We start from the raw sequence: 27532 nt of genomic DNA, 5'->3' as shown, positions 1-27532 counted from the left end.
TGCACTGCTGGTGGGAATGCAGACTGGTGCAGCCACTATGGAAGACAGTATGGAGTTTCCTTAAAAAACTGAAAATGGAACTCCCATTTGACCCTGTGATCCCACTTCTAAGAATATATCCCAAGAAACCAGAAACACCAATCAGAAAGGATATATGCACCCCTATGTTCATAGCAGCACAATTCACCATAGCTAAGATCTGGAAACAGCCTAAGTGCCCATCAGTAGATGAATGGATTAGAAAACTGTGGTACATCTACACGATGGAATACTATGCTACTCTAAAAAGGAAGGAACTCTTACCATTTGCAACGTCATGGATGGAACTGGAGAGCATTATGCTAAGTGAAATAAGCCAGTCAATGAAGGAAAAATAGCACATGATCTCACTCATTCATGGATAATAGAGACCATTATAAACTTTTGAACAATAATAGATACAGAGGTAGAGCTGCCTCAAACAGATTGTCAAACTGCAGCGGGAAGGCAGGGGAGGGTTGGGGGGCAGGAGGTAGGGGGGTAAGAGATCAACTAAAGGACTTGTATGCATGCATATAAGCATAACCAATGGACATAAGACACTGGGGGATAGAGGAGGCTAGGGGACTGTCTAGGGCGGGGGTATAAAATGGACACATATGTAATACCCTTTGTAATACTTTAATCAGTAAATAAAAAATTAAAAAAATTAAAAAAAATGTTTACATTGAAAAAAAATAAAAAATAAAAAAATAAAATGAAAGAAGCCCTAACTGGTTTGGCTCAGTGGATAGAGCGTCGGCCTGTGGACTGAAAGGTCCCAGGTTCGATTCCGGTCAAGGGCATGTACCTTGGTTGTGGGCACATCCCCAGTGTGGGGTGTGCAGGAGGCAGTTGACTGATGTTTCTCTCTCATCGAAGTTTCTGACTCTCTAACTCTCTTCCTTCCTCTCTGTAAAAAATCAATAAAATATATTTTTTTAAAAATGAAAGAATACCCCATATCTAAAGGTATTCACTTGACATTAACTTCGCTATTTACTAAGACAATTAATATACAATGATCTTTGAGAAATTATATACACATTGTCCAACTTATGTATATAAGCATTTGAAATATAAATCACTAAATAAGAAACAGGATGATGCAGCTGCTGCTGCTGATGATGATAATGATGACAATGATGATATGATGGCAGCTTAATGGGAGATCTCCAACTGGTAGTTGTGTCTTCATCCAGTTTTCCAAGACACAAAATTAACTGTAATGAAAGATCATTACCTATCTGTCCTACAACCTTATGATTCATCATTCTCAGCATCCAGGCTAGCTTGAAAGAACAGCTTCAGCTAAAACTTCATCAAGAATAACTTAAAAACAATATATCTGCTATTTTTTACTGCATTATAAAACTTACCCACTGTGAATCAAACAAATAGTACTTTGCTGTTAAAGAATTTTCATATGGAATGTATGTAACCTCTATATTGAAATAAAGTATGTAAACTTATTTATATATTTTGATAACATCATTAACGAGCAAAATTTTCTTGTCTTTATATTTATATGCCCTGCTACTGTGATTAGTTAGGACCATTTTATTACAGAAGTCAAAGTAGCACTACGTATGTACAAACATCAAACACTACATTAAATGTGTATTTTGCTTTTACAAATTTACCTTTCTATGTCTCTGTCCTTTTTTCTTTACTAAGAAACTATGAAATTTAAAGATTTAATTTGTTCATTTTTGTATTGTATTCTATTGTGTACATATGCCATGATTTATTTCTCCATTTTATAACTGATGGACATTTATATGACTCCTCAATTTTAGCATTTACATGACTCCTCAATTTTGGCTATTAAGAACAGTAGTAACATGCACATTTTTGCGTATATATTCTGTTACACATGTACAAAAAAACTCTGGTATTAAAAAGAGGAATACAGTTAGTGGGTTTTAGGGTATGCATCTTCACCTTAAATGCACAATGCCATATTTGTGTACAAAGTTGTTTTACCAATGCATAATCCAAAACTATAATACAAAAATATCCATTATTTCAGATCCTTTTCAACCTTAGAAGCATCACACTAATATAAATGGTTTTATCCTAGCCCTAGCTGGTTTGGCTTACTGGATAGCACGTCGGACTGCAGACTGAAGGGTCCCAAGTTCGATTCCGGTCAAGGGCATGTGCCTTGGTTGCAGGCACATCCCCAGCAGGGGATGTGCAGGAGGTAGCTGAACAATGCTTCTCTCTCATTGATGTTTCTAACTCTCTATCCCTCTCCCTTCCTTTCTGTAAAAAGTCAATAAAATATATTTTTTGAAAAATGGGTTTATACTACACTAGATGCCCGGTGCACAAAAATTCATGCACGCGGGAGGGGAGTCCTTCAGGAAAGAGGGCCTAAGCAACAGTAGCCTCCCTCTGTGGGAGGCGACAGGGCCAATCAGGGGAAGGCGCTGCCCCCATCACCCCACCGCTGATGCTGCAGCCAGCACTGCGGCTGCCTGCCCTCAGCCCTCGCAGCCGCTGCAGCTTTGTCCAGAAGGACATCCAGAATTACGTCTGGAAGGATGTTCAGCTGTCCTGTCTAATTAGCATATTATGCTTTTATTATTTTTTAATATATTTTATTGGTTTTTTACAGAGAGGAAGGGAGAGGGATAGAGAGTTAGAAACATCAATGAGAGGGAAACATCAATCAGCTGCCCCCTGCACACTCCCTACTGGGGAAGTGCCCACAACCAAGGTATATACCCTTGACCGAAATCGAACATGGGACCCTTCAGTCTGCAGGCCGACGCTCTATCCACATAGCCAGAGCGTCGGCCTGCAGACTGAAGGCTTGGGGCGTAAGCTTTTATTATTATAGACTAGAGGCCTGGTGCACAAATTCTTGAACAGGTGAGGTCCCGGTGGATAAGGGGGGGCTGGGATGCAATCGGCCCTCAAGGCAGGCGGTGGGATGCCCTTGCCGGCCTGGGATCCAGATGCATCATGCTGACATTCATGACAGCTGTTGAGGAGCCACCTGGTGGCTGCTTTTATATTGTTTCTTCCTTGCTGAGCATCTTGGGAGGGGAAGCACCCACAGTGCCCAAAGCTGACTTCCAGGAGTCAGTGGCACTGGTTCATTGGTGCCTGGCCCATTCTCCAGCGTTTGGACCTGCAGGACTACTGAGGGAGTGAGTGGCTGCTGCTGGGCTGGTGGGCCACCAGGATGGGTCTGTCAGCTGAGTGGTGGTCCACTGTGGGAGCACACTGACTACAGGGGAGCAGCTCCTGCATTGAGCATCTGCCCCCTGGTGGTCAATGTGTATTATATTGACCAGTCATTATGGTCGTTACTATCGTTATGGTCATTACAGTAGTTTGGTCACTTAGGCTTTTAATATACAGATAATATACTAAGTGTACAACCGTTCGTTCAACCGTTCGACCAGTTGCTATGACGCATACTGATCACCACGGGGCAGACGCCCTAACTGTTAGGTTAGCTGGCTACTGAGGTCCAGCCAATGGGGACTGGGCAAGATGGGCAAGACATGCCCTGGAGCCCTCCCGTGGTCCCTTCCTGGTCCTGTTCGATACCAGTGGAGTCCCTTGGCCTAGCCTGCATCCTCTTGCAACCTGGGACCCCTACAGGGAGGTCGGAGAGCCAGTTTCAGCCCAATCCCTGCAGGCCAGGCCAAGTAACCCCACCAGTCTCTAGTCCTATCTAATAATAGACAAACATGGTAATTAACCATACCTCCGCTACACTTCCCATTGGCTAATCAGGGCAATATGCAAATTAACTGCCAACCAAGATGGCGGCTGGCAGCCAGGCAGCTGAAGCGAACATGAGGCTTGGTTGCTCCAGTGATGGAGAAATCCTAAGTTCCCTGCCTGCCGCAGCCAGGCTCTGAACTGCACTCTAAGAAACAATGTTGCAATTACAGAAGCTAAACAAACCCCAGATACCTGCTTTCAGCTGTCAGAGCTGGAGCAAGCAGGACTGCAACAGTGTTTCAATTATAGAAGCCAAACAAACCCCAGATACCTGCTTTCAGCAGCTGAGGTCTCAGAGCTGAAGCCGGGCCTCAGAGCTAAAGCCGGCTCTCAGCTCCAGTGACAGCTATAGAAGGTAAATAAATCCCAGAATAAAAAGAAAAAAAGGAAAAGTTGGGAGCTTCAGTTGCAGGCTTGGCCCGCCTGAAAACGGCCCTCAGCCCCTCATCCATACTGGCCAGGCAGCCCAGTGGGGATGCCCACTTTAAAGGGGATGCAGGCAGCCTGAAAACAGCCATCAGCCCCTCATCCAGGCTGGCCAGGCACCCCAGTAGGAACCCCCACCCTGAAGGGGGTGCAGGCAACCTGTAAACAGCCCTCAGCCCTTCATCAAGGCTGGCCAGGAACCCAGTGGGGACCCCCACCCTGAAGGGGGTGCGGGCAGCCTGAAAACAGCCATCAGCCCCTCACCCAGGCTGGCCAGGCACCCAAGCAGGACCCCCACCCTGATCCAGGACACCATTCAGGGCAAACCAGCTGGTCCTCAACAGTGCACCAGGCCTCTATCCTACATAGTAAAAGGGTAATATGCAAACTGACCCTAACAGCAGAAAGACTGGGAATGACTGGTCACTATGACACACACTGACCACCAGGGGGCAGACGCTCAATGAAGGAGCTGCCCTCTGGTGGTCAGTGAGCTCCCACATGGAGGAGCTCTGCTCAGCCACAAGCCAGGCTGATGGCTGTCAGTACAGCGGTGGTGGAGGGAGCCTCTCCTGCCACCTCAGCAGCGCTAAGGATGTCCGACTGCAGTTTAGGCCTGCTCCCTGATGGCAAGTGGACATCCCCCGAGGTCTGCTTGGCTGCCAGAGAGATGTCTGATTACCAGCTTAGGCCCAATCCCCTGGGGAGCAGGCCTCAGCCATCAGATGGTCATCCCCTGAGGGGTCCCAGACTGTGAGAGGGCACAGGCCGGTCTGAGGGACTCCTCCCCCCCCTCCCCCTACTGAGTGCACAAATTTTTGTGCACCAGGCCTCTAGTCTATACTAATAAAAGGCAAATATGCTAATTAGACCAGGAGACCTTTCAGATGTCCTTCTGGACAAAAGCCATGGTGGCAGGGCTGAGGCAGAGGTGGTTAGGGGCATTCAGGCCAAGAAGGGAGGGAAGTTGGGGGAGAGTAGACCACTGGGGGGGGGGGCAGTTGGGAGTGAACTGGCCAGCAAGGAGGGCAGTTGGGGGCAACCAGGCTGGCAGGAGGGGCTGTTGGGGGCCATGAAGTTGGCAGGAGAGAAGAGTTTGGGGCCAAGAGGCTAGTTGGGGAGGGCAGTTGGGGGCCATGAGGCAGGCAGGGTAGGGCAGTTGGGGGTGATAAGGCTGGCAGGAGAGGGAAGTTGGGGGCGATAAGGCTGGCAGGGAAGGGCAGTTGGGGGCAATAAGACTGGCAAGGGAGGGAAGTTTGGGGCCATGAGGCCAGCAGAAAAGGGCAGTTGGGGGCCATGAGGCTGGCAGGGGAGGGAAGTTGGGGGTGGTAGGGCTGGCCATGGAGGGCTGTTGGGGCCATGAAGCCAGCCAAGGAGGGCAGTTGGGGGCCATGAGGCTGGCAATAAAGGGCAGTTGGGGGCCATGATGCCAGCAGGGGAGGGCATTTGGGGGCAATCAGGCTGGTGAGGTGGGGGGGAGTTGGGGCTGAGCAGGCCAGCAGGTAGAGTGGTTAGGAGTGATCAGGCAGACATGTAGGTGAGTGGTTACGAGCCAGCAGTCCTGGATTGCAAGAGGGATGTCCGACTGCCGGGTTAGGGCCGATCCCCACAAGGGGTCCCAGATTGGAGAGGGTGCAGACCAAGCTGAGAGACACACCCTTAATGCACAAATTTCATGCACTGGGCCACTAGTATTTATATAAATTATTACTACTCTTAACATTTGCAATTCTTTTTCTATCCTAATTTCAAACTTATCTTTAGTTTGGAAAATTTGTGTCACTTTTTCATTTCAGTGACTGTAATTCTATATACTTTTATTCATATTGCATTGTATATTGTTTATACATTTACTAGAGGCCTGATGCATGAAGATTCGTGCAAGAATAGGCCTTCCTTCCCCTGGCTGCCAGCACCAGCTTCCCTCTGGCATCCAAGACCCAGGCCTTTGCTCTGGCTGCCACTTCTCGCCTTTGCTCTGTGCCTGAGCCACCTTCCGCCTTCGCTCTGGCCATACCACCCTCCTGTAGCTTCCTACACTCCCCACCCTTTAAAGCAAGATTCCCACTCTGGGATAGCCGCCGCAATCTTTGATGCATCAATTTGCGTATTCCCTCCTTATTGGCTGTGGGCGCTGCCATGTTTGTTGTGAAGTGATGATCAATTGGGATATTCTGTCTTTATAAGGTAGGACTAGTATTTGATTATAGATTTTTATAACTATTCTTATTCAGATCTCAAATACTTTACTCATACCAGAAACTGTTATTACATTGGAAATATTTTTTTTAATCAAATATTATATCATTTCCAGAAATATATAAGTACTTAAAGGCATATTCTAGGGAAATTTTAGTGCTGTTTAACAAAACCTGATATAAAGAAATGCTGAAAATTTATTATTAAGATATTTTCCCATACAATGTACAAATTATTTCTTATTCTATCTATAAAATCAAAGGTTTTGCTTTTCTCAGAGAAATTAAGTGTCACGGTGGTCTCAAGGCAATCTGTCACAGCTTGCTGTTTCCCAAAATTATCAGAAAAGAGTGGCCTAAGGGAAAGGTAGTTGAAATCACTATGACTTGATATGTCTGTACCTTAGTGAATATCCAACATGCTGTTTGAATAGAAATAATGTAAATGATGAAGAGTAGGAGGATCGTTGTCACCACTTTCATGGCCCTTCTATGGGCCTCTGTACTTGAGTCCCTCAAGCCTGTCAGGTTGAGCTGAAAATTCTTGGTGTGTCTCACCAAAAACAGAAATAAAAGAAGCAAAGAGATCAGGACAGAAAAGGGGGATACTATAGGTAAAACTAAGAAGAAGAAAACTTTTGAGATAGACTATTTAATTTGCCTCTAACTGCAAAGTCATATTCATTTCATGTACCCTGTAGGTATTCAACCACAATTCATTAATAGCATCATGCATTAAGAGGTTAAGAGACAGTAGGAAGAAAGGCCCCAGGAAAAGCAGAAGAACCACCCTGTTGACTCTCCACTTCAGCCACATGAAAAAGGAGTGGGAGAAATTGGCGATTTTAAGGAAGTAGAAAATGCTGAGGCAGGTGGTAAACCAGATAGTTAGGTGGTTAGTTAGTACCCAAAGAATACTAACCACCTTTGCTAGTTTACCAGTAGCATACAGATGTGAAGGTAGCCCCATTATAAATGAATCCAACAGTATTACCAACAGTTGAATGATTGTGGCCACAGCCAAGCTGGTGAGGTTGAAATCAGCTGAGGAAACTTTCCCAGTCCTGAACCACTCAGTGCAGTTATTCATATTGCATTGTATCTTATTTACACACTTATTAATATTTCATTATAGACTTTTTTAAGTGAGTCTTTTTATTGTTGTTTTTCTTCCTTTTTTAAAAAAATGAAGGGTCCGTTACTGGTCCAGCTTCCATGAGTGGCCAAGACCAGCTGGAAAAGGGGAGAGGTTATCTTCACAACATTCCATTTATACACAGAACTAAACAGACAAGCACAGAGTCACTATTGCGGTTAGAAATTGGCAGCATGGGAAAGGGGGGGAAAGGTTGGAAGTAGGGGTGTCGTTAAAACATAGAGGCCCTCTCCAACACTGGGGTGCCTGGGGTAGGGAGGACTTGGTCGGCTTCAACGCAAGAGGAATCAGAAGATCAAAAGCTGTTTGGAAAGGCCAGAACTTCAGGGGTGGAGGGAGAAGGAAGGTCCAGGGGTTTGGGGGCTGTTTGGTAACTGGGTGACGGAATTGCCCTCCCCCTACTGGGATCCCCCCAGCCCCTCCGGACTGTCAGAAGGGGGGCAGCCTGCAACCCCCCACAGGCAGGTCTGGGGCTGCCAGATGCTCCAGGCAGGGGGCTGGAGGGGGTTCACAAAGGCTTGCCCTCCAGGGAGATGACAGCACTGCCCCCCAGGTTCTCTGACAGAGTGCAGTGGTCCTTGACCTCCTCGTAGCAGTTTGCTTGTAATTCATGCTTGATCCCCGTAAGCTTCTTCTTGATGGCATCCTTGGAGCTGGCAGAGACCATTTTGCTCTTAAGAGGCGCAGACTCAGGAGCCCAGAAGATAAACACCAGGTTCTTCTTGCTCTCCTTGGTCTCATTTGGTGCGTCATACAGGGCATAACGGCAGTCTTTCTCGGGCAGCATCTTGACGAAAGTTGCATAGGGGTCGTCTACTGTCTGGCCCACATCACCTACCAGGATCTCCTTGCCATCTTCCAGAATGATGTTCTTCTGGTCTTCACTCAGGCAGAAGAGCACAGCCTTCTTGCGTTTCTTCACCTCCTCTGGTGTCGAGGACTTACGTGCCTTCATGTCATTGAACACTTTGATGACTCCATCAGAGACAGCCACACCAGAGGCCATGTTTTCAGAAGCTAAAGGAGATAGCAAGAAGAGCCTGGAAAGACGAGCGCCACTGCAGCTGCTACGGGGATCCGACTGAACTCTAGACTTTTCTAACCATACTTCATCAGTTGTCAAATACTCTAATGTTACCAAAAACTGTTACTACACTGGAGACATGCCTTTAGTCAAATATTATGTCATATCACTTTAAGAAATAATTACTTAAGTAAATATAATTACTTAAGGCATGTTGTAGAAAAATTTTAGTGCTGTTTAACAAACCCTGATATAAAGAAATGCTGAAGGTTTTCAATTAAGATATTTTAACATAGAATTCACAAGGTTTTTTCAAATTCTGTCTATAAAGTTAAACTTGATTTTCTCAGGGAATGTAAGTGCACAGTAGTCTCAAGGCGATCTGTCTTAGCTTGCTGTTTCCACAAATTATAAGAAAAGAGTGGCCTGAGGGAAAGGTAGCTGACAACACTATGACAAGCATCATGATTTGATATTTCTCTACCTTAGTGGAGTTCCAAATTGCAGTTAGAATAGAAATAATGTAAATGATGAAGAGGAGGAGGAAGTTGTCACCATTTTCATGGCCCTTCTAAGAGCCTCTGAGCTTGAGTCCACTGAGACCGTCAGGTTGAGCTGAAAATTCTTGGTGTGTCTCACCAAGGACAGAAATAAAAGAAGCAAAGAGATCAGGGACAGGAGAAAGGGGATAATATAGATCAACGTAATAAAAAGAAGACATTTAGTATAGAACATTTCATTTGCCTCTAATGCAAAGTCATATTTATTTCATGTATCCCATAGGTATTCAACCACAATTCATTAACAGCATCATGCAATGAGAGGTTAAGAGACAGTAGGAAGAAGGACCCCAGGAAAAGCAGAAGAACTACCCTGTTGACTCTCCACTTCAGCCACATGAAAAAGGAGTGGGAGAAATTGGCGATCTTAAGGAAGTAGAAAATGCTGAGGCAGGTGGCAAACCAGATAGTTAGATGGTTAGTTAGTGCCCAAAGAACTGTAACCACCTTTGCTAGTTTACCAGTAGCATACAGATGTGGAGCTAGACCCATTATAAATGAATCCAAGAGTATTACCAACAGTTGAATGATTGTGGCCACAGCCAAGCTGGTGAGGATGAAATCAGCTGAAGAAACTTTCCCAGTCCTGAACCATTCAATGCAGTTCACCAGTCCGATAAACCCATTTCCTAGCACTCCCAAGATGAATATTCCTGTAGTCACAACCAGGAAGGAGGCCTTCATTTCAAATGACATCATTATAAGAATGTCTCTAATGTTGTGCCTCAATGAAAGATTTATAGTGAAACAGTTGTAGATGGACATCCATTTATGATGCTTTCTATAAATATTTTCACCATACTTCCAGAAAATACTTCCAAATTTCTGCTTTGAGATACAGTTCCAGAGAGCTTCATGAAAGAATAGTTCATTCCAATTGTATTGTAATTCCAGTGCTAAACTGAACAGGTCTGTTAAGACACACACATTTCATGAATACCTACAGTATTCCTTATAGTCAGCTACTATATAAACATAACTGTTGTCCACTTATCTTGACACCAGCTGCAAATTTTCATTTGTGCCACTGACTAAATGGATAAAGTAAAATATGTAAACATACAAATGTGAGAGAGATTATTTTCCACCTTTTTGTATTTCTATCTCCTTGGTACACACATCTAAATGCAAATATTTTAAATTTTGAATAGCAATTAGTAGGCAGTGGCTATGGGGTCAAGCCTTGGACTGACCTGTGACTGGGCCACAAAAAAGTCCCTGCTTGGAGGGCAGAGTCCTCTTGGCATAATAAGCTTGACCTTATAGTCCTCCCTTCTTCCTAGGTACCTAGTGGGCTGTGGAAGGTACAGCAAGTGCTGCCAAAACAAGGTGAAACTCACAAGAACATTGTAAACATCTTGACCACTTCCCTTGTTTTTCCTTGGGGGCTCTGACTATAAAATAAAGCTTGGGCTTGCAGGCTGTATCATGTTTCCTGATCCATGCTCAGTGATCCGACCTAGTCCCTGCTGTATTCTCTTGTCTGTCTTTAATCCTTCACCGCCCCTCCTCAGTTTAGCGGTCAAGCGGAATGAAGTTAACTAGAAAAGGATGTTCTGCCAGGAAAAGGCGGGAGCCTGCAAGCAGGCCATGTCAGAAAAAAGTCTTGCAAGCAAGACTTATTGTTCAGAGGCAGAACTTTCCTTGACATGATAAATAGTCCATGAGGGCATGGAAAGTTCAAGGGAGGGTGCACTGCTGTAGATGGAAAGAGTCTTTATATAACATAGGAAATTTATAGCGTAATGTACAACTTAGCTCTGATGATCTCATAAGCATGCCTGTCAATCATTGTTACTTGCTGTACTCCATTGTCATTTGCTGTACTCCCTGAATAAAAGCCATGAGTGCTTAGGGGGCCTTCGCTCCTCTCCTGAGCGAGCGGTCGCCCCCTGCTTCTCTGTATCCTGCATGTCCGGCTCATGTCAGCGTCACCGTTCACAAAGAACATCAATACTCAGTCTCACCCAACCTGGCCTTGCAGGTGCAGCACAGTAACTGCTACAGGAAAAGCTTTATATAATTCAGTTACTATTTGTTACTTATCAGTAAGACCCTTGTACATATCAAGTATTTTTGTTGATGCAATTCAATTTACATAAATAATTTATTGTAATTATTTCTAGTTCAAAGACCACACCCACGTCCTAGAACAAATAACTAAAAATAATCACAGAGAAATATTATAGAAGCTAAATCAAAACTTATCAGCAAAGTATACCAGGAATATACAGAAGGCAGCTACAAATACTACAATGTAAAATCAATTATAGTTTTGTGAAGTCAGGAATATTTAGTGAGAACTTGAATTATTTAGAATATGAAAAAATACAGAAACAAGTTCAAGACTGATGTAAAGGCATGTGAAGTTATCAGTGACATGAACAGATAACATAACATGTAGGACTCCCTTCTAAAGAGAGGAACTTTTTTTGTTTTATGATATCTTAGTGGCTTTTTCATTGAAAGGTTTCTAAGTGCTCTTCATGTCCTAAATGAAATGTCTTCATCTTTATGGGCAATAGAATGACTATGTTTTTCAGACTAACTTACAGATGGTGTGGCAAAGTGAAAAATGTTTATCAATGTTATGTGAGTGAGATTAAGTCACCAGAGCATCATTTACAGTCTGGCCACTAAAATGTCCCACACACATGCTCCACCTTATAACCTTCTCCCTACTATCTGGAATGGCCATGACTCCAAGGCAATCTTGGAATCTACATGTTTCAGGTGGCATACTTGGAATCAGCCGTCTTCACTGGATAACAGCATGAAGCAGGCTCCTCAGACATATCAGCACTGTTTAAAAAGCAATAGGAAATTTAGATTATGTATGAGTCACTTTACATTTCGGAGCATATTGGTGACTGCTGTTCATTCACCCAGTCTAAGGCAATAAGTGGAACTAAGAACATACAAATTAGTTAAGAGGCATTTGAATGGTGAAGAAAAAGAACCAGGAAATCTATGCCATCTGCAGTTTTTGTGATGGGTTTTGATTTCATTGGTTTTCCAGATCTAATGTGGTTTATTCATGTATTTATTTAATATTTTGGATATCATTTTCTCCAACTATCTCTTGGGCCGGCTTTTATGTCCTGGGGACTTAGTAGGAAACAGGAAAGACATCATCCCACATTATAGTACTTATATTCTTCTGGGCAGACAAGGAATAAAAAAACAAATTAATAAATCAGATGTATGAAATATATACATTAAGGTATAGGTATTATGGTGAAGATTTCATAATTCTACGATTTTAGTTATTAAACAAGCTTATACATTTTTTGTTACAATAAAATTTGCTACCAAAGCTATGTAAACATTCTTTCAGTCTTATCATTTTGCTCAATATTATATAAAAACAGATCTTGAAGACATTTTTAATAATTGTTACATAGACATCATAGATGTCAATTTTCATGTGTGCATAAACGTCATTGACTTATGTACTACAATTATATACTGTACTTATTGTGAGCATATATTTAAGAGCAGAAAATTTTTACTCCTTTTCTGTGAAATTTAAAGGGAATGTTTACCTAGCAAGATGGAGAAGATGATTGACAGTTCAGAGACCCAAACATGGTTTAGGTAAACTAAATAAATTGACATTAGTTTCCTATTTTGTTGTTTTTGTGGTTGTTCATCTTAGTTGAAGACATTTTTCCATTGATTTTTAGTAAGTTTGGAAGGATGGAGGGAGACAGAGAGTGAGAAACATTGATTTGAGAGGGACACATGAATTGGTTGCCTCCCGCATACACCCAGACCCAAGCAAGGCCAGGGAATGAGCCTGCGACTGAGGTACCAGCCTACCCCCTAGGTACGTGTCCTTGGGATCACCATGCAATAATTGGTGCTGTTTCTCGAGTAACCAGGATTCACAAGTGTAGGAGTCAAGGGGTGGAAATGTGTCACCACTCACTATGGCCCCTAGGAAACCAGTAGCAAAATGTATCCTCTTCCTACGACCTTATGTTCTGCTGGCCTGGAAGTCATTGTACAAAGTGAGGAACTGTTCTACCAGGAGAAAGGAATGATTTTATCAAATGAGAATTTGAGACTGCCATCCAGCCATTTGTAATCCTTAGGCCTCTGAATCAACAGGAAAGAAGGGAGATACTGTGCTGTCTGGGGTATGTGACCTTGGTTACCAAGGGGAAATTGAAACCATGCCCTAGGTGTGCTAGGATTCATATTGGAAACAATCTTTGGTTCATCTTCTATGAATCAGCTTCTATGGGGAAACAAAATACATACCAAGAAGCACTTCAAGAAAGCATTTTCATTTTTATTAGTGTTAAGGAAATGTATCTACACCTTTCTTTTCCCAAAATTAGGTCACAAAATAGATATGTGTATGTACTAGTCACCCTCCAGTACTTTGTGGTTTTTTTTAATTAAATCTTTATTGTTCAGATTATTACAGTTGTTCCTCTCCCCGCGCCCCCCCCCCCCCCCATAGCTCCCCTCTACCGGTTCCCTCCAGTGCTTTGAAAAAATTGGACATGGATGTCTCATGGTGAGATTTTCCTTGATGGCAGCTTGTCTATTGCTGTGCCGTTACCAAAGGCTTTCATTACAGGAAAAGTTAAAGAACAGAATTTAACCTCAAAATGTATTCAAGAGCATAGCTGCTGCCAAGGAGGAGGGACCAACAGCCATGCTACTCTCTCTCCCCTTCCCCACTCCCCCCCCCCCCACACACACACACAGCTCATTTCTCTTCTGCACTCACCCTGGTGCCCACAGGGGATGAGGAGGGTCCACCACCTTTGCCAGAGGCAGGGGCTCCTGGCTGCTCATGCTCTTGGCGCCCTGAGGTTAGTCAGAGCACAAGTTGGGATGCTTGAGGGTCCCCTTCCAGGAGCAGAATGAGGAGTTGGAAGAAGATGAGGAGATAGAGGGGAAAAAGGAAGAGGAGGAGGAGGAGGAGGAGGAGGAGGAGGAGGGAGGAGGGAGGAGGAAGGAGGAAGGAGGAGGAGGAGGATATGAGCCACTTCTTGCTGAAGCTGGAGGGGTGTGGGACAGAATCAAAGAATGAAGAAGAGCACTTGGTCCTGACTGGTTTGGCTCGGTGAATAGAGCGTCGGCCTGTGCACTGAAGGGTCCCGGATTTGATTCCACTGAAGGGCAAGTACCTTGGTTGTGGGCACATCCCGGTGGGGAGTGTGCAGGAGGCGGCTGATCGATGTTTCTCTCTCATCGATATTTCTAATTCTCTATCCCTCTCCCTTCCTCTCTGTAAGAAATCAATAAAATATATTTTTTTAATAAAAGAACACTTCATCAATCTCTCTGTGCTGACCCCATACATCTTGTGCTCCATTTGCAAAGGTTACTTAACAGATGCAACTACCATTACAGAATGTCTTAATACATGTTGTAAAAGCTGCATTGTAAGACATTTTTACTATCGCAACAGATGTCCAGATTGAAACACAGTAGTTCATCAGACACAACCTCTTTATAACCTAAGGTTGGGCCAACAGTAACAAGACATAGTGTACAAATTAGTAATCAATCTAGAAGAAAGAGGGAAAAAAGCAAATACATGAGTTTATAAAGAAAGAGCTATAGAAGTACCTCAGCCTGCTTTACCACAACCAGTCCCTTCAAGTAAAAGAAGATCTAAGAAAGCCTTAGAATCAGTGTTTCAGATTCCACCTGAACTTGATGTGTCTTCATTACTAGAATTTATTGGTGCTAATGATGGCATGGGATATTTTAAGCGATTGCAAAAATGTTTTCCCAAGTTTCAGGAAAAGCATGTAGAAAAATTTCTGAGAAGAAAAATGGATCTTGATCGAGCTTGTCAGGTAGAACTCATTTGTGGTGATCACTTGTTGGAGCAAACTCTGTGGGAAGTTCCAAATGCAATAGCGGATGCAGCAATGCAGGCCAATTGGACTAGAGCAGACCTGATGGTCCATGGGCCTAAATAGACGGACTTTACTCATTCACTCTGGTCTTGTGTTTTCTCCTCTGAAAATTCCTTAAAGATTCCGAGAGTATCAGGAGGGAGGAGAAAAACAAAATAATGTGGCTTATCAATGTTATTTTGCATCTCACCAAAGAATGGATCTCACCAAAAATATTTACCAGAAGTAATTGCTGCCATTCTGTGCTAAGACATAATATCTATTTTGAGTACCAAGCAACATATTTATAAGTACAACTTGGAATGACAGAATGCGTCTGTTTTACTAGCAACTATGTACAGAAAGCAGAGATACCTCAGGAGGGAAATTTCAAAGTACTGAATTTTTAAAGTTCTTGTGATTTCAAATACTTGGATAATGATTTTGCTTCCTAATCTTTGATGTGAATCAGTAACTACTTTCTTCATTGAGCCATAGCCTATTTAAGTTGGAGGTGTGGATTCACTCTCTGGGATGGTATCAGTATGGCAGGAGAGAAGTATGCTTTTGAAATGAAGAGTCAAAGCCAGACTTTGTTAAACTGTACAGACTGTGCCCCTTCGGACATATTCCCAAACTATCAGCCACTTTTGTGTGTTGCCTTCATATTTAAAACTTGCATCGTTTTTTGTTGTTGTTTACTTTGACAAGAGATAAATTACCATTATTCTGTGTGAAGAGACTGTCTCCTATATGGTTAATGGTCAGTACCAAAAGCCTTCAGTACAATAAAGACTACATTAACATAAAGTTGTATATATATATATATATATTCAAATAATCAAAATATAAATACATCAATCAAAGAGACACAGTCCTACTCCATGAGTTATTTTTTGGGAGTCATTTGCATTTACTTTATTTCTAATGTTAGAAATGGATCTCAGTAGCTCAATTCCATGATTATAAGATCATCTATGAATAATTTGCTCAAGAAGTACATTCAAAATAAAAGAACATTCCATTTCTAAAGCTTTTCACTTGATTTTAACTTTGCTCATTATTAACATAATTGAGATACAATGATCATTAAGAAATAATCTACACATTGCCTAAAATATGTGTGTAAACATTTGAAATAAACATCATTACAGAAGATAACAGGATGATGATGATGATGATGATGATGATGATGATGATGATGATGGTGGTGGTGTTGGTGATGAAGGCAGTTAAATGGGAGATCTCTGATAGTTGTGACTTCATCAAGTTTTCTAAGAGACAGAATTCACTCTAATGAAAGAACATTACCGATATATTCCATGGTCTTATGAAACATAATATTCAGCATCAGGTCTGACTTGAAAGAACAACATCACCTAAAACTTCATCAAGAGTAAGTTATAAATAAAATATTTCTGATTACATATTTGCTATTTTTTACTGCATTATCAAATTAAGGCACTGTGAATTAAACAAAAAGAACTTTGCTGGTATAGAATTTTTATATGAAATGCATATAACCTCTAGATAAAAATACAGTGTAGAAACTGTATTCAATATTTTAATAGCATCATTAACAAGCAAACTTCTCTGCTTATTCCATGCCCAGCTACTGTCATTAATCTGAATCATTTAATACAGAACTTGCACTACATATGTACATTTTCAAACACTACACTAAGTATGTATTTTGCTTTTATAAATTCACCTTTCTATGTCTCTGTATTTTTTCTCCATCAAAGAACTAAGAAATGTATAGGTCTAATGTGTTCATTTTCATTTTTTCGTTGTATTCTATTGTGTCCATATTCCATGATTTATTTGTCCATTTTATAACTAATGGGCACTTATATGATTCCTCAATTTGAGCATTTACATGACTCTTCAATTTCCGCTATTAAGAACAGTAGTAACATGCAAATTTTTGCATGTATATTCTGTCACACATGTACAAATAATTCTCCAGTAGAACAAGAAGGAGTACAATTATTGGGTCTTAGGATATGCATCTTCACCTTAAATGCATAATGCCATACTCTTGAACAAAGTTGTTTTACCAATGCATACCAGTAATCCAAGAAATATAGTATGAAAATTCCTATTATTTCAGATCCTTTCCAATATAGAAGCATCACAAAATATTAACACATTTATATTTATATCACATATTATTACACTTAACATTTACAATCATTTTTCAATTCTAATTTCAAACTTCTCTTTGGTTAGAAAAATTTGTGTTACTTTTTCCATTTTGGTAATTGTAATTATATTTAGTTATTCATATTGCTTTGTACCTTATTTATACATTTATTAATATTTCATTATAGACTTTTTTAAGTGAGTCTTTTTATTGTTGTTTTTCTTCCTTTTTTAAAAAAATTAAGGGTCCATAACTGGTTCTGCTTCCATGAGTGGCCGAGAACAGTTGGAAAAGGGAAGGAGTTATCTTCACAAGATTCCATTTATACACAGAACTAAACAGACAAGCACAGAGTAACTATTGTGATTAGAAATTGGCAGCATGGGAAAGGAGGGGAACAGGTTGGAAGTAGGGGTGTCGTTAAAACATACAGACCTCTCCAAAACTGGGGTGCCTGGGGTAGGGAGGACTTGGTCTGCTTCAACCCAAGAGGAATCAGAAGATCAAAAGCTGTTTGGAAAGGCCAGAACTTCAGGGGTGGAGGGAGAAGGAAGGTCCAGGGGGTTGGGGCTGTTTGGCAACTGAGTGAAGGGATTGCCCACCCCCTGCTGGGATCACCCTCAGCCTCTCTGGTCTGGCAGAAGGGGGGCAGCCTGCAACCCCCCACAGGCAGGTCTGGGGCTGCCTGATGCGCCAGGCAGGGGGCTGGAGGGGGTTCACAAAGGCTTGCCCTCCAGGGAGATGACAGCACTGCCCCCCAGGTTCTCTGACAGAGTCCAGTGGTCCTTGACCTCCTCGTAGCAGTTTGCTTGTAATTCATGCTTGATCCCCGTAAGCTTCTTCTTGATGGCATCCTTGGAGCTGGCAGAGATCAATTTACTCTTAAGAGGCACAGACTCAGGAGCCCAGAAGATAAACACCCGGTCCTTCTTCTTGCTCTCCTTGGTCTCATACGTTGCGTCATACAGGGCATAACGGCAGTCTTTCTCTGGCAGCATCTTGACGAAAGTGGCGTAGGGGTCGTCTACTGTCTGGCACACATCACCTACCGGGATCTCCTTGCCATCTTCCAGAATGATGTTCTTCTGGTCTTCACTCAGGCAGAAGAGCACAGCCTTCTTGCGTTTCTTCACCTCCTCTCGTGTCGAGGACTTACATGCCTTCATGTCATTGAACACTTTGATGACTCCATCAGAGACAGCCACACCAGAGGCCATGTTTCCGGAAGCTAAAGGAGATAGCAAGAAGAGCCTGGAAAGACGAGTGCCACTGCAGCTGCTACTGGGATCCGACTGAACTCTAGACTTTTCTAACCATACTTCATCAGTTGTCAAATACTCTACTGTTACCAAAAACTGTTACTACACTGGAGACATGCCTTTAGTCAAATATTATGTCATATCACTTTAAGAAATAATTACTTAAGTAAATTACTTAAGGCATGTTGTAGAAAAATTTTAGTGCTGTTTAACAAACCCTGATATGAAGAAATGCTGAAGGTTTTCTATTAAGATATTTTAACATAGAATTCACAAGGTTTTTTCAAATTCTGTCTATAAAGTTAAACTTGATTTTCTCAGGGAATGTAAGTGCACAGTAGTCTCAAGGCGATCTGTCTTAGCTTGCTGTTTCCACAAATTATAAGAAAAGAGTGGCCTGAGGGAAAGGTAGCTGACAACACTATGACAAGCATCATGATTTGATATGTCTCTACCTTATTGGAGTTCCAAATTGCAGTTAGAATAGAAATAATGTAAATGATGAAGAGGAGGAGGAACGTTGTCACCATTTTCATGGCCCTTCTATGAGCCTCTGTGCTTGAGTCCACTGAGACCGTCAGGTTGAGCTGAAAATTCTTGGTGTGTCTCACCAAGGACAGAAATAAAAGAAGCAAAGAGATCAGGGACAGGAAAAAGGGGATAATATAGATCAAAGTAATAAAAAGAAGACATTTAGTATAGAATATTTCATTTGCCTCCAACTGCAAAGTCATATTTATTTCATGTATCCTGTAGGTATTCAACCACAACTCATTAACAGCATCATGCATTGAGAGGTTAAGAGACAGTAGGAAGAAAGACCCCAGGAAAAGCAGAAGAACCACCCTGTTGACTCTCCACTTCAGCCACATGAAAAAGGAGTGGGAGAAATTGGCGATCTTAAGGAAGTAGAAAATGCTGAGGCAGGTGGCAAACCAGATAGTTAGGTGGTTAGTTAGTGCCCAAAGAATAGGAACCACCTTTACTAGTTTACCAGTAGTATACAGATGTGGAGCTAGACCCATTATAAATGAATCCAAGAGTATTACCAACAGTTGAATGATTCTGGCCACAGCCAAGCTGGTGAGGATGAAATCAGCTGAAGAAACTTTCCCAGTCCTGAACCATTCAATGCAGTTCACCAGTCCGATAAACCCATTTCCTAGCACTCCCAAGATGAATATTCCTGTAGTCACAACCAGGAAGGAGGCCTTAATTTCAAATGACATCATTATAAGTATGTCTCTAATGTTGTGCCTCAATGAAAGATTTATAGTAAAACAGTTGCAGATGGACATCCATTTATGATGCTTTCTATAAATATTTTCACCATAATTCCAGAAAATACTTCCAAATTTCTGCTTTGAGATACAGTTCCAGAGACCTTCATGAAAGAATAGTTCATTCCAATTGTATTGTAATTCCAGCGCTAAACTGAACAGGTCTGTTAAGACACACACATTTCATGAATACCTATAGTATTCTTTACAGTCAGCTACTATATAAACATAACTGTTGTCCACTTATCTTGACACCAGCTGCAAATTTTCATTTGTGCCACTGACTAAATGGATAAAGTAAAATATGTAAACATACAAATGTGAGAGAGATTATTTTCCACCTTTTTGTATTTCTATCTCCTTGGTACACACATCCAAATGCAAATATTTTAAATTTTGAATAGCAATTAGTAGGGAGTGGCTATGGGGTCAAGCCTTGGACTGACCTGTGGCAGGGCCACAAAAAAGTCCCTGCTTGGGGGGCAGAGCCCTCCTGGCATAATAAGCTTGACCTTATAGTCCTCCCTTCTTCCTAGGTACCTAGTGGGCTGTGTGAGGTGCAGCAAGTGCTGCCAAAACAAGGTGAAACTCACAAGAACATTGTAAACATCTTGACCACTCCCTTGTTTTTCCTTGGGGGCTCTGACTATAAAATAAAGCTTGGGCATGCAGGCTGTATCATGTTTCCTGATCCAGGCTCAGTGATCCGACCTAGTCCCTGCTGTATTCTCTTGTCTGTCTTTAATCCTTCACCGCCCCTCCTCAGTGTAGCGGACAAGTGGAATGCAGTTAACTAGAAGAGGACGTTCTGCCAGGAAACGGCGGGAGCCTGCAAGCAGGCCACGTCAGAAGAAAGTCTTGCAAGCAAGTCTTACTGTTCAGAGGCAGAACTTTCCTTGAGGTGATAAATAGTCCATGAGGGCATGGAAAGCCAGGGAGGATGCACTGCTGCAGGTGGAAAGAGTTTTTGTATAACATAGGGAATTAATAGTTTAATGTATAACTTAGCTCAGATGATCTCATAAGCATGCCTGTCAATCATTGTCACTTGCTGTACTCCATTGTCATTTGCTGTGCTCACTGAATAAAAGCCATGAGGGCTTTGGGGGCCTTTGCTCCTCGCCTGAGCGAGCAGTTGCCCCCTGCTTCTCTGTATCCTGCACGTCCGGCTCTTGTCAGCGTCACCGTTCACAAAGAACATCAATACTCAGTCTCACCCAACCTGGCCGTGCAGGTGCAGCACAGTAACTGCTACAGGAAAAGCTTTATATAATTCAGTTACTATTTGTTACTTATCAGTAAGACCCTTGTACATATCAAGTATTTTTGTTGATGCAATTCAATTTACATAAATAATTTATTGTAATTATTTCTAGTTCAAAGACCACACCCACGTCCTAAAACAAATAACTAAAAATAATCACAGAGAAATATTATAGAAGCTAAATCAAAACTTATCAGCAAAGTATACCAGCAATATACAGAAGGCAGCTACAAATACTACAATGTAAAATCAATTATAGTTTTGTGAAGTCAGGAATATTTAGTGAGAACTTGAATTATTTAGAATATGAAGAAATACAGAAACCAATTCAAGACTGATGTAAAGGCATGTGAAGTTATCAGTGACATGAACAGGTAACATAACATGTAGGACTCCCTTCTAAAGAGAGGAACTTTTTTTGTTTTACGATATCTTAGTGGCTTTTTCATTGAAAGGTTTCTAAGTGCTCTCCATGTCCTCAATGAAATGTCTTCATCTTTCTGGGCAATACAGTGACTATGTTTTTCAGACTCCCTTACAGATGGTGTGGCAAAGTGAATAATGTTTATCAATGTTATGTGAGTGAGAATTAAGTCACCAGAGCATCATGTACAGGCTGGCCCCTAAAATGTCCCACACACATGCACACCCATATAACCTTCTCCCTACTATCTGGAATGGCCATGACTCCAAGGCAATCTTGGAATCTACATGTTTAAGGTGGCATACTTGGAATCAGCCGTCTTCACTGGATAACAGCATGAAACAGGCTCCTCAGACATATCAGGACTGTTTAAAAAGCAATAGAAAATTTAGATTATGTATGAGTCACTTACATTTTGGAGCATATTGGTGACTGCTGTTCATTCACCCAGTCTAAGTGGAACTAAGCACATACAAATTAGTTAAGAGGCATTTGAATGGTGAAGAAAAAGAACCAGGAAATCTATGCCATCTGCAGATTTTGTGATGGGTTTTGATTTCATTGGTTTTTCAGATCTAATGTGGTTTATTCATGTATTTATTTAATATTTTGGATATCACTTTCTTCAACTATCCCATGGGCCGGCTTTTATGTCCTGAGGACTTAGTAGGAAACAGGAAAGACATCATCCCACATTATAGTACTTATATTCTTCTGGGAAGACAAGTGATAAAAAAACAAATTATTAAATCAGATGTATGAAATATATACATTAAGGTATAGGTATTATGGTGAAGATTTCATAATTCTACGATTTTAGTTATTAAACAAGCTTATACATTTTTTGTTACAATAGAATTTGCTACCAAAGCTATGTCAACACACATTCAGTCTTATCATTTTGCTCAGTATTATATAAAAACAGATCTTGAAGACATTTTTAATAATTGTTACATAGACATCATAGATGTCAATTTTCATGTGTGCATAAACATCATTGACTTATGTATTACAATTATATACTGTACTTATTGTGAGCATATATTTAAGAGCAGAAAATTTTTACTCCTTTTCTGTGAAATTTAAAGGGAATGTTTACCTAGCAAGATGGAGAAGATGATTGACAGTTCAGAGACCCAAACATGGTTTAGGTAAACTAAATAAATTGACATTAGTTTCCTATTTTGTTGTTTTTGTGGATGTTCATCTTAGTTGAAGACATTTTTCCATTGATTTTTAGTAAGTGTGGAAGGATGGAAGGAGACAGAGAGTGAGAAACATTGATTTGAGAGGGACACATGAATTGGTTGCCTCCCGCATACACCCAGACCCAAGCAAGGCCAGGGAATGAGCCTGCGACTGAGGTACCAGCCTACCACCTAGGTACGTGCCCTTGGAATCAGTATGCAATAATTGGTGCTGTCTCTCCAGTAACCAGGATTCACAAGTGCAGGAGTCAAGGGGTGGAAATGTGTCACCACTCACTATGGCCCCTAGGAATCCAGTATCAGAACGTACCCTCTTCCTACAACCTTATGTTGTGCTGGCCTGGAAGTCATTGTGCAAAGTGAGGAGCTGTTCTACCAGGAGAAAGGAATGATTTTATCAAATGGGAATCTGAGACTGCCATCCTGCCATTTGTACTCCTTAGGCCTCTGAATCAACAGGAAAGAAGGGAGATACTGTGCTGTCTGGGGTATGTGACCTTGGTTACGAAGGGGAAATTGAAACCATGCCCTAGGTGTGCTAGGATTCATATTGGAAACAATCTTTGGTTCATCTTCTATGAATCAGCTTCTATGGGGAAACAAAATACATACCAAGAAGCACTTCAAGAAAGCATTTTCATTTTTATTAGTGTTAAGGAAATGTATCTACACCTTTCTTTTCCCAAAATTAGGTCACAAAATAGATATGTGTATGTACTAGTCACCCTCCAGTACTTTGCGTTTTTTTTTTAATTAAATCTTTATTGTTCAGATTATTACAGTTGTTCCTCTCCCCGCGCCCCCCCCCCCCATAGCTCCCCTCCACCCGGTTCCCTCCAGTGCTTTGAAAAAATTGGACATGGATGTCTCATGGTGAGATTTTCCTTGATGGCAGCCTGTCTATTGCTGTGCCGTTACCACAGGCTTTCATTACAGGAAAAGTTAAAGAACAGAATTTAACCTCAAAATGTATTCAAGAACATAGCTGCTGCCAAGGAGGAGGGACCAACAGCCATGCTACTCTCTCTCCCCTTCCCCACTCCCCGCCCGCCCCCCCCCCCCCACACACACACACACACAGCTCATTTCTCTTCTGCACTCACCCTGGTGCCCACAGGGGATGAGGAGGGTCCACCACCTTTGCCAGAGGCAGGGGCTCCTGGCTGCTCATGCTCTTGGCGCCCTGAGGTAAGGCAGAGCACAAGCTGGGATGCTTGAGGGTCCCCTTCCAGGAGCAGAATGAGGAGTTGGAAGAAGATGAGGAGATAGAGGGGAAAAAGGAAGAGGAGGAGGAGGAGGAGGAGGAGGAGGAGGAGGAGGAGGAGGAGGAGGAGGAAGAGGAGGAGGAGGAGGAAGAGCAAGGAGGAGGAGGAGGATATGAGCCACTTCTTGCTGAAGCTGGAGGGGTGTGGGACAGAATCAAAGAATGAAGAAGAGCACTTGGTCCTGACTGGTTTGGCTCAGTGAATAGAGCGTCGGCCTGTGCACTGAAGGGTCCCGGGTTTGATTCCACTGAAGGGCAAGTACCTTGGTTGTGGGCACATCCCGGTGGGGAGTGTGCAGGAGGCGGCTGATCGATGTTTCTCTCTCATCGATATTTCTAATTCTCTATCCCTCTCCCTTCCTCTCTGTAAGAAATCAATAAAATATATTTTTTTAATAAAAGAACACTTCATCAATCTCTCTGTGCTGACCCCATACATCTTGTGCTCCATTTGCAAAGGTTACTTAACAGATGCAACTACCATTACAGAATGTCTTAATACATGTTGTAAAAGCTGCATTGTAAGACATTTTTACTATCGCAACAGATGTCCAGATTGAAACACAGTAGTTCATCAGACACAACCTCTTTATAACCTAAGGTTGGGCCAACAGTAACAAGACATAGTGTACAAATTAGTAATCAATCTAGAAGAAAGAGGGAAAAAAGCAAATACATGAGTTTATAAAGAAAGAGCTATAGAAGTACCTCAGCCTGCTTTACCACAACCAGTCCCTTCAAGTAAACGAAGATCTAAGAAAGCCTTAGAATCAGTGTTTCAGATTCCACCTGAACTTGATGTGTCTTCATTACTAGAATTTATTGGTGCTAATGATGGCATGGGATATTTTAAGCGATTGCAAAAATGTTTTCCCAAGTTTCAGGAAAAGCATGTAGAAAAATTTCTGAGAAGAAAAATGGATCTTGATCGAGCTTGTCAGGTAGAACTCATCTGTGGTGATCGCTTGTTGGAGCAAACTCTACGGGAAGTTCCATATGTAATAGCAGATGCAGCAATGCAGGCTAATTGGACTAGAGCAGATCTGATGGTCCATGGGCCTAATAGATGGTCTTTACTCATTCACTCTGGTCTTGTGTTTTCTCCTCTGAAAATTCCTTAAAGATTCCGAGAGTATCAGGAGGGAGGAGAAAAACAAAATAATGTGGCTTATCAATGTTATTTTGCATCTCACCAAAGAATGCATCTCACCAAAAATATTTACCAGAAGTAATTGCTGCCACTTTGTGCTAAGACATAATATCTATTTTGAGCACCAAGCAACATATTTATAAGGACAACTTGGAATGACAGAATGCATCTGTTTTAGGAGCAATTATGTACAGAAAGCAGAGATACCTCAGGAGGGAAATTTCAAAGTACTGAATTTTTAAAGTTCTTGTGATTTCAAATACTTTGATAATGATTTTGCTTCCTAATCTTTGATGTGAATCAGTAACCACTTTCTTCATTGAGCCATAGCCTATTTAAGTTGGAGGTGTGGATTCACTCTCTGGGATGGTATCAGTATGGCAGGAGAGAAGTATGCTTTTGAAATGAAGAGTCAAAGCCAGACTTTGTTAAACTGTACAGACTGTGCCCCTTCAGACATATTCCCAAACTATCAGCCACTTTTGTGTGTTGCCTTCATATTTAAAACTTGCATCGTTTTTTGTTGTTGTTTACGTTGACAAGAGATAAATTACCATTATTCTGTGTGAAGAGACTGTCTCCTATATGGTTAATGGTCAGTACCAAAAGCCTTCAGTACAATAAAGACTACATTAACATAAAGTTGTATATATATATATATATATATTCAAATAATCAAAATATAAATACATCAATCAAAGAGACACAATCCTACTCCATGAGTTATTTTTTAGGAGACATTTGCATTTACTTTATTTCTAATGTTAGAAATGGATCTCAGTAGCTCAATTCCATGATTATAAGATCATCTATGAATAATTTGCTCAAGAAATACATTTAAAATAAAAGAACATTCCATTTCTAAAGCTTTTCACTTGATTTTAACTCTGCTCATTATTAACATAATTGAGATACAATGATCATTAAGAAATAATCTACACATTGCCTAAAATATGTGTGTAAACATTTGAAATAAACATCATTAAAGAAGATAACAGGATGATGATGATGATGATGGTGGTGGTGGTTGTGGTGGTGATGATGATGAAGGCAGTTAAATGGGAGCTCTCTGATGGTTGTGACTTCATCAAGTTTTCTAAGAGACAGAATTCACTCTAATGAAAGAACATTACCGATATATTCCATGGTCTTATGAAGCATTATTTTCAGCATCAGGTCTAACTTGAAAGAACAACATCACCTAAAACTTCATCAAGAGTAAGTTATAGCCGAAACCGGTTTGGCTCAGTGGATAGAACGTTGACCTTCGGACTGAAAGTTCCCAGGTTCGATTCCGGTCAACGGCATGTACCTGGGTTGCGGGCATATCCCCAGAGGGGGAAGTGAAGGAGGCAGCTGATCGATGTTTCTCTCTCATCGATGTTTCTAACTCTCTCTCTCTCTCCCTTCCTCTCTGTAAAAAATCAATAAAATATATTTTAAAAAAAAAGAGTAAGTTATAAATAAAATATTTCTGATTACATATTTGCTATTTTTTACTGCATTATCAAATTAAGGCACTGTGAATCAAACAAAAAGAACTTTGCTGGTATAGAATTTTTATATGAAATGCATATAACCTCTAGATAAAAATACAGTATAGAAACTGTATTCAATATTTTAATAGCATCATTAGAGGTTAACTCCGGAGTTTGCTGCTTTGAACAACTACTTCAAAAGTGAAACCGAGAAACGGAGGGGACATTGCCCAGAACCACAGGAGCGCTGGCTGAGTGGAAGTCCTACAACTAGGAGGAAAGAGAAATGCATGCGGACACTCAGAGGAGGCGCAGTGCTGGGGTCAAGTTCTGAGGTGCGGAGTGCGCGGAGCGGGCTGGCGGCAGAGGGCGCGGTTGGCGTTTTCAATCGGGAGGGAGTCGCAGACTCTGAGCTCCAGATCCAAGCGAGTCTTTGGGGACCCAGACTCAAGCGGGAGAGGCGCGACTGTCTGGCTTCGGTCGGAGCGGGTGCAGCTTTCTCTCTGAGGTTTGCAGCCCTTGCTGGGACTCGGAGAGGCGGAGCCCCTGGGACAGGACTGAGAGCCGCCATAACTGCTCTCTCTGGCCCACCCTGTTGATCCTGTGCGACCCGCCCCGCCCAAGCCCTGCACAGAGGCATTTGCCGGATAGCCTCAGGCAAACGCCAGATTAGCACCTCCCTAGAGGACAGAAGTTCTCTCACTGCTGACACAGCTGATTCTCATAGCCACTTGGCCTGGAGGTCAAACCCTCCCTGGAATTAGCTACAACAACCAAGCTTTAACTATAAGACTGCGCACAAAGACCACTAGGGGGTGCACCAAGAAAGCATAACAAAATGCGGAGACAAAGAAACAGGACAAAATTGTCAATGGAAGATATAGAGTTCAGAACCACACTTTTAAGGTCTCTCAAGAACTGTTTAGAAGCCGCCGATAAACTTAATGAGATCTACAAGAAAACTAATGAGACCCTCGATCTTATATTGGGGAACCAACTAGAAATTAAGCATACACAGACTGAAATAAAGGATAATATACAGACTCCCGACAGCAGACCAGAG

General features: G+C 41.8%; 4 protein-coding genes and 2 pseudogenes across 6 annotated transcripts; 2 read left to right on the top strand and 4 right to left on the bottom strand.

The window, feature by feature from the left end:
* Nucleotides 1–8002: 8002 nt before the first annotated feature.
* Nucleotides 8003–8551, bottom strand: LOC308514871 (cofilin-1-like; the record flags this gene model as incomplete). The annotated part of the gene is made up of 1 exon (XM_081085212.1): nucleotides 8003–8551. One exon carries the CDS (start codon nucleotides 8549–8551, stop codon nucleotides 8054–8056), a length of 498 nt encoding a protein of 165 aa, XP_080941338.1. The 3' UTR covers nucleotides 8003–8053.
* Nucleotides 8552–9076: 525 nt separating this feature from the next.
* LOC308513976 (taste receptor type 2 member 42-like) lies at nucleotides 9077–9825 on the bottom strand (the record flags this gene model as incomplete). Its single annotated transcript, XM_081084017.1, has 2 exons — nucleotides 9077–9313; nucleotides 9442–9825. 2 exons carry the CDS (start codon nucleotides 9823–9825, stop codon nucleotides 9077–9079), a joined length of 621 nt encoding a protein of 206 aa, XP_080940143.1.
* A 3262-nt stretch (nucleotides 9826–13087) lies between these two features.
* LOC308513975 (polycomb group RING finger protein 6-like) lies at nucleotides 13088–15080 on the top strand (annotated as a pseudogene). Its single transcript has 3 exons — nucleotides 13088–13142; nucleotides 13888–14192; nucleotides 14424–15080. The product of its transcript is annotated as a polycomb group RING finger protein 6-like (transcript).
* Nucleotides 15081–17380: 2300 nt separating this feature from the next.
* Nucleotides 17381–18359, bottom strand: LOC308513652 (cofilin-1-like; the record flags this gene model as incomplete). Its single annotated transcript, XM_081083843.1, has 1 exon — nucleotides 17381–18359. One exon carries the CDS (start codon nucleotides 18357–18359, stop codon nucleotides 17859–17861), a length of 501 nt encoding a protein of 166 aa, XP_080939969.1. The 3' UTR covers nucleotides 17381–17858.
* A 359-nt stretch (nucleotides 18360–18718) lies between these two features.
* Nucleotides 18719–19630, bottom strand: LOC308513974 (taste receptor type 2 member 42-like; the record flags this gene model as incomplete). Its single annotated transcript, XM_081084016.1, has 1 exon — nucleotides 18719–19630. The coding sequence occupies one exon, from the start codon at nucleotides 19628–19630 to the stop codon at nucleotides 18719–18721; it is 912 nt and encodes a 303-aa protein (XP_080940142.1).
* Nucleotides 19631–22855: 3225 nt separating this feature from the next.
* LOC308513972 (polycomb group RING finger protein 6-like) lies at nucleotides 22856–24962 on the top strand (annotated as a pseudogene). The gene is made up of 3 exons: nucleotides 22856–22936; nucleotides 23810–24020; nucleotides 24252–24962. The product of its transcript is annotated as a polycomb group RING finger protein 6-like (transcript).
* The last annotated feature ends 2570 nt before the right edge of the window (nucleotides 24963–27532 follow it).

Source organism: Myotis nattereri, assembly GCF_964212035.1.
Source record: "Myotis nattereri genome assembly, chromosome: 2".
NCBI lineage: Eukaryota > Metazoa > Chordata > Mammalia > Chiroptera > Vespertilionidae > Myotis > Myotis nattereri.
The sequence above is the reverse complement of the archived record's forward strand: the minus strand, read 5'-3'. Positions and strand labels throughout refer to the sequence as shown.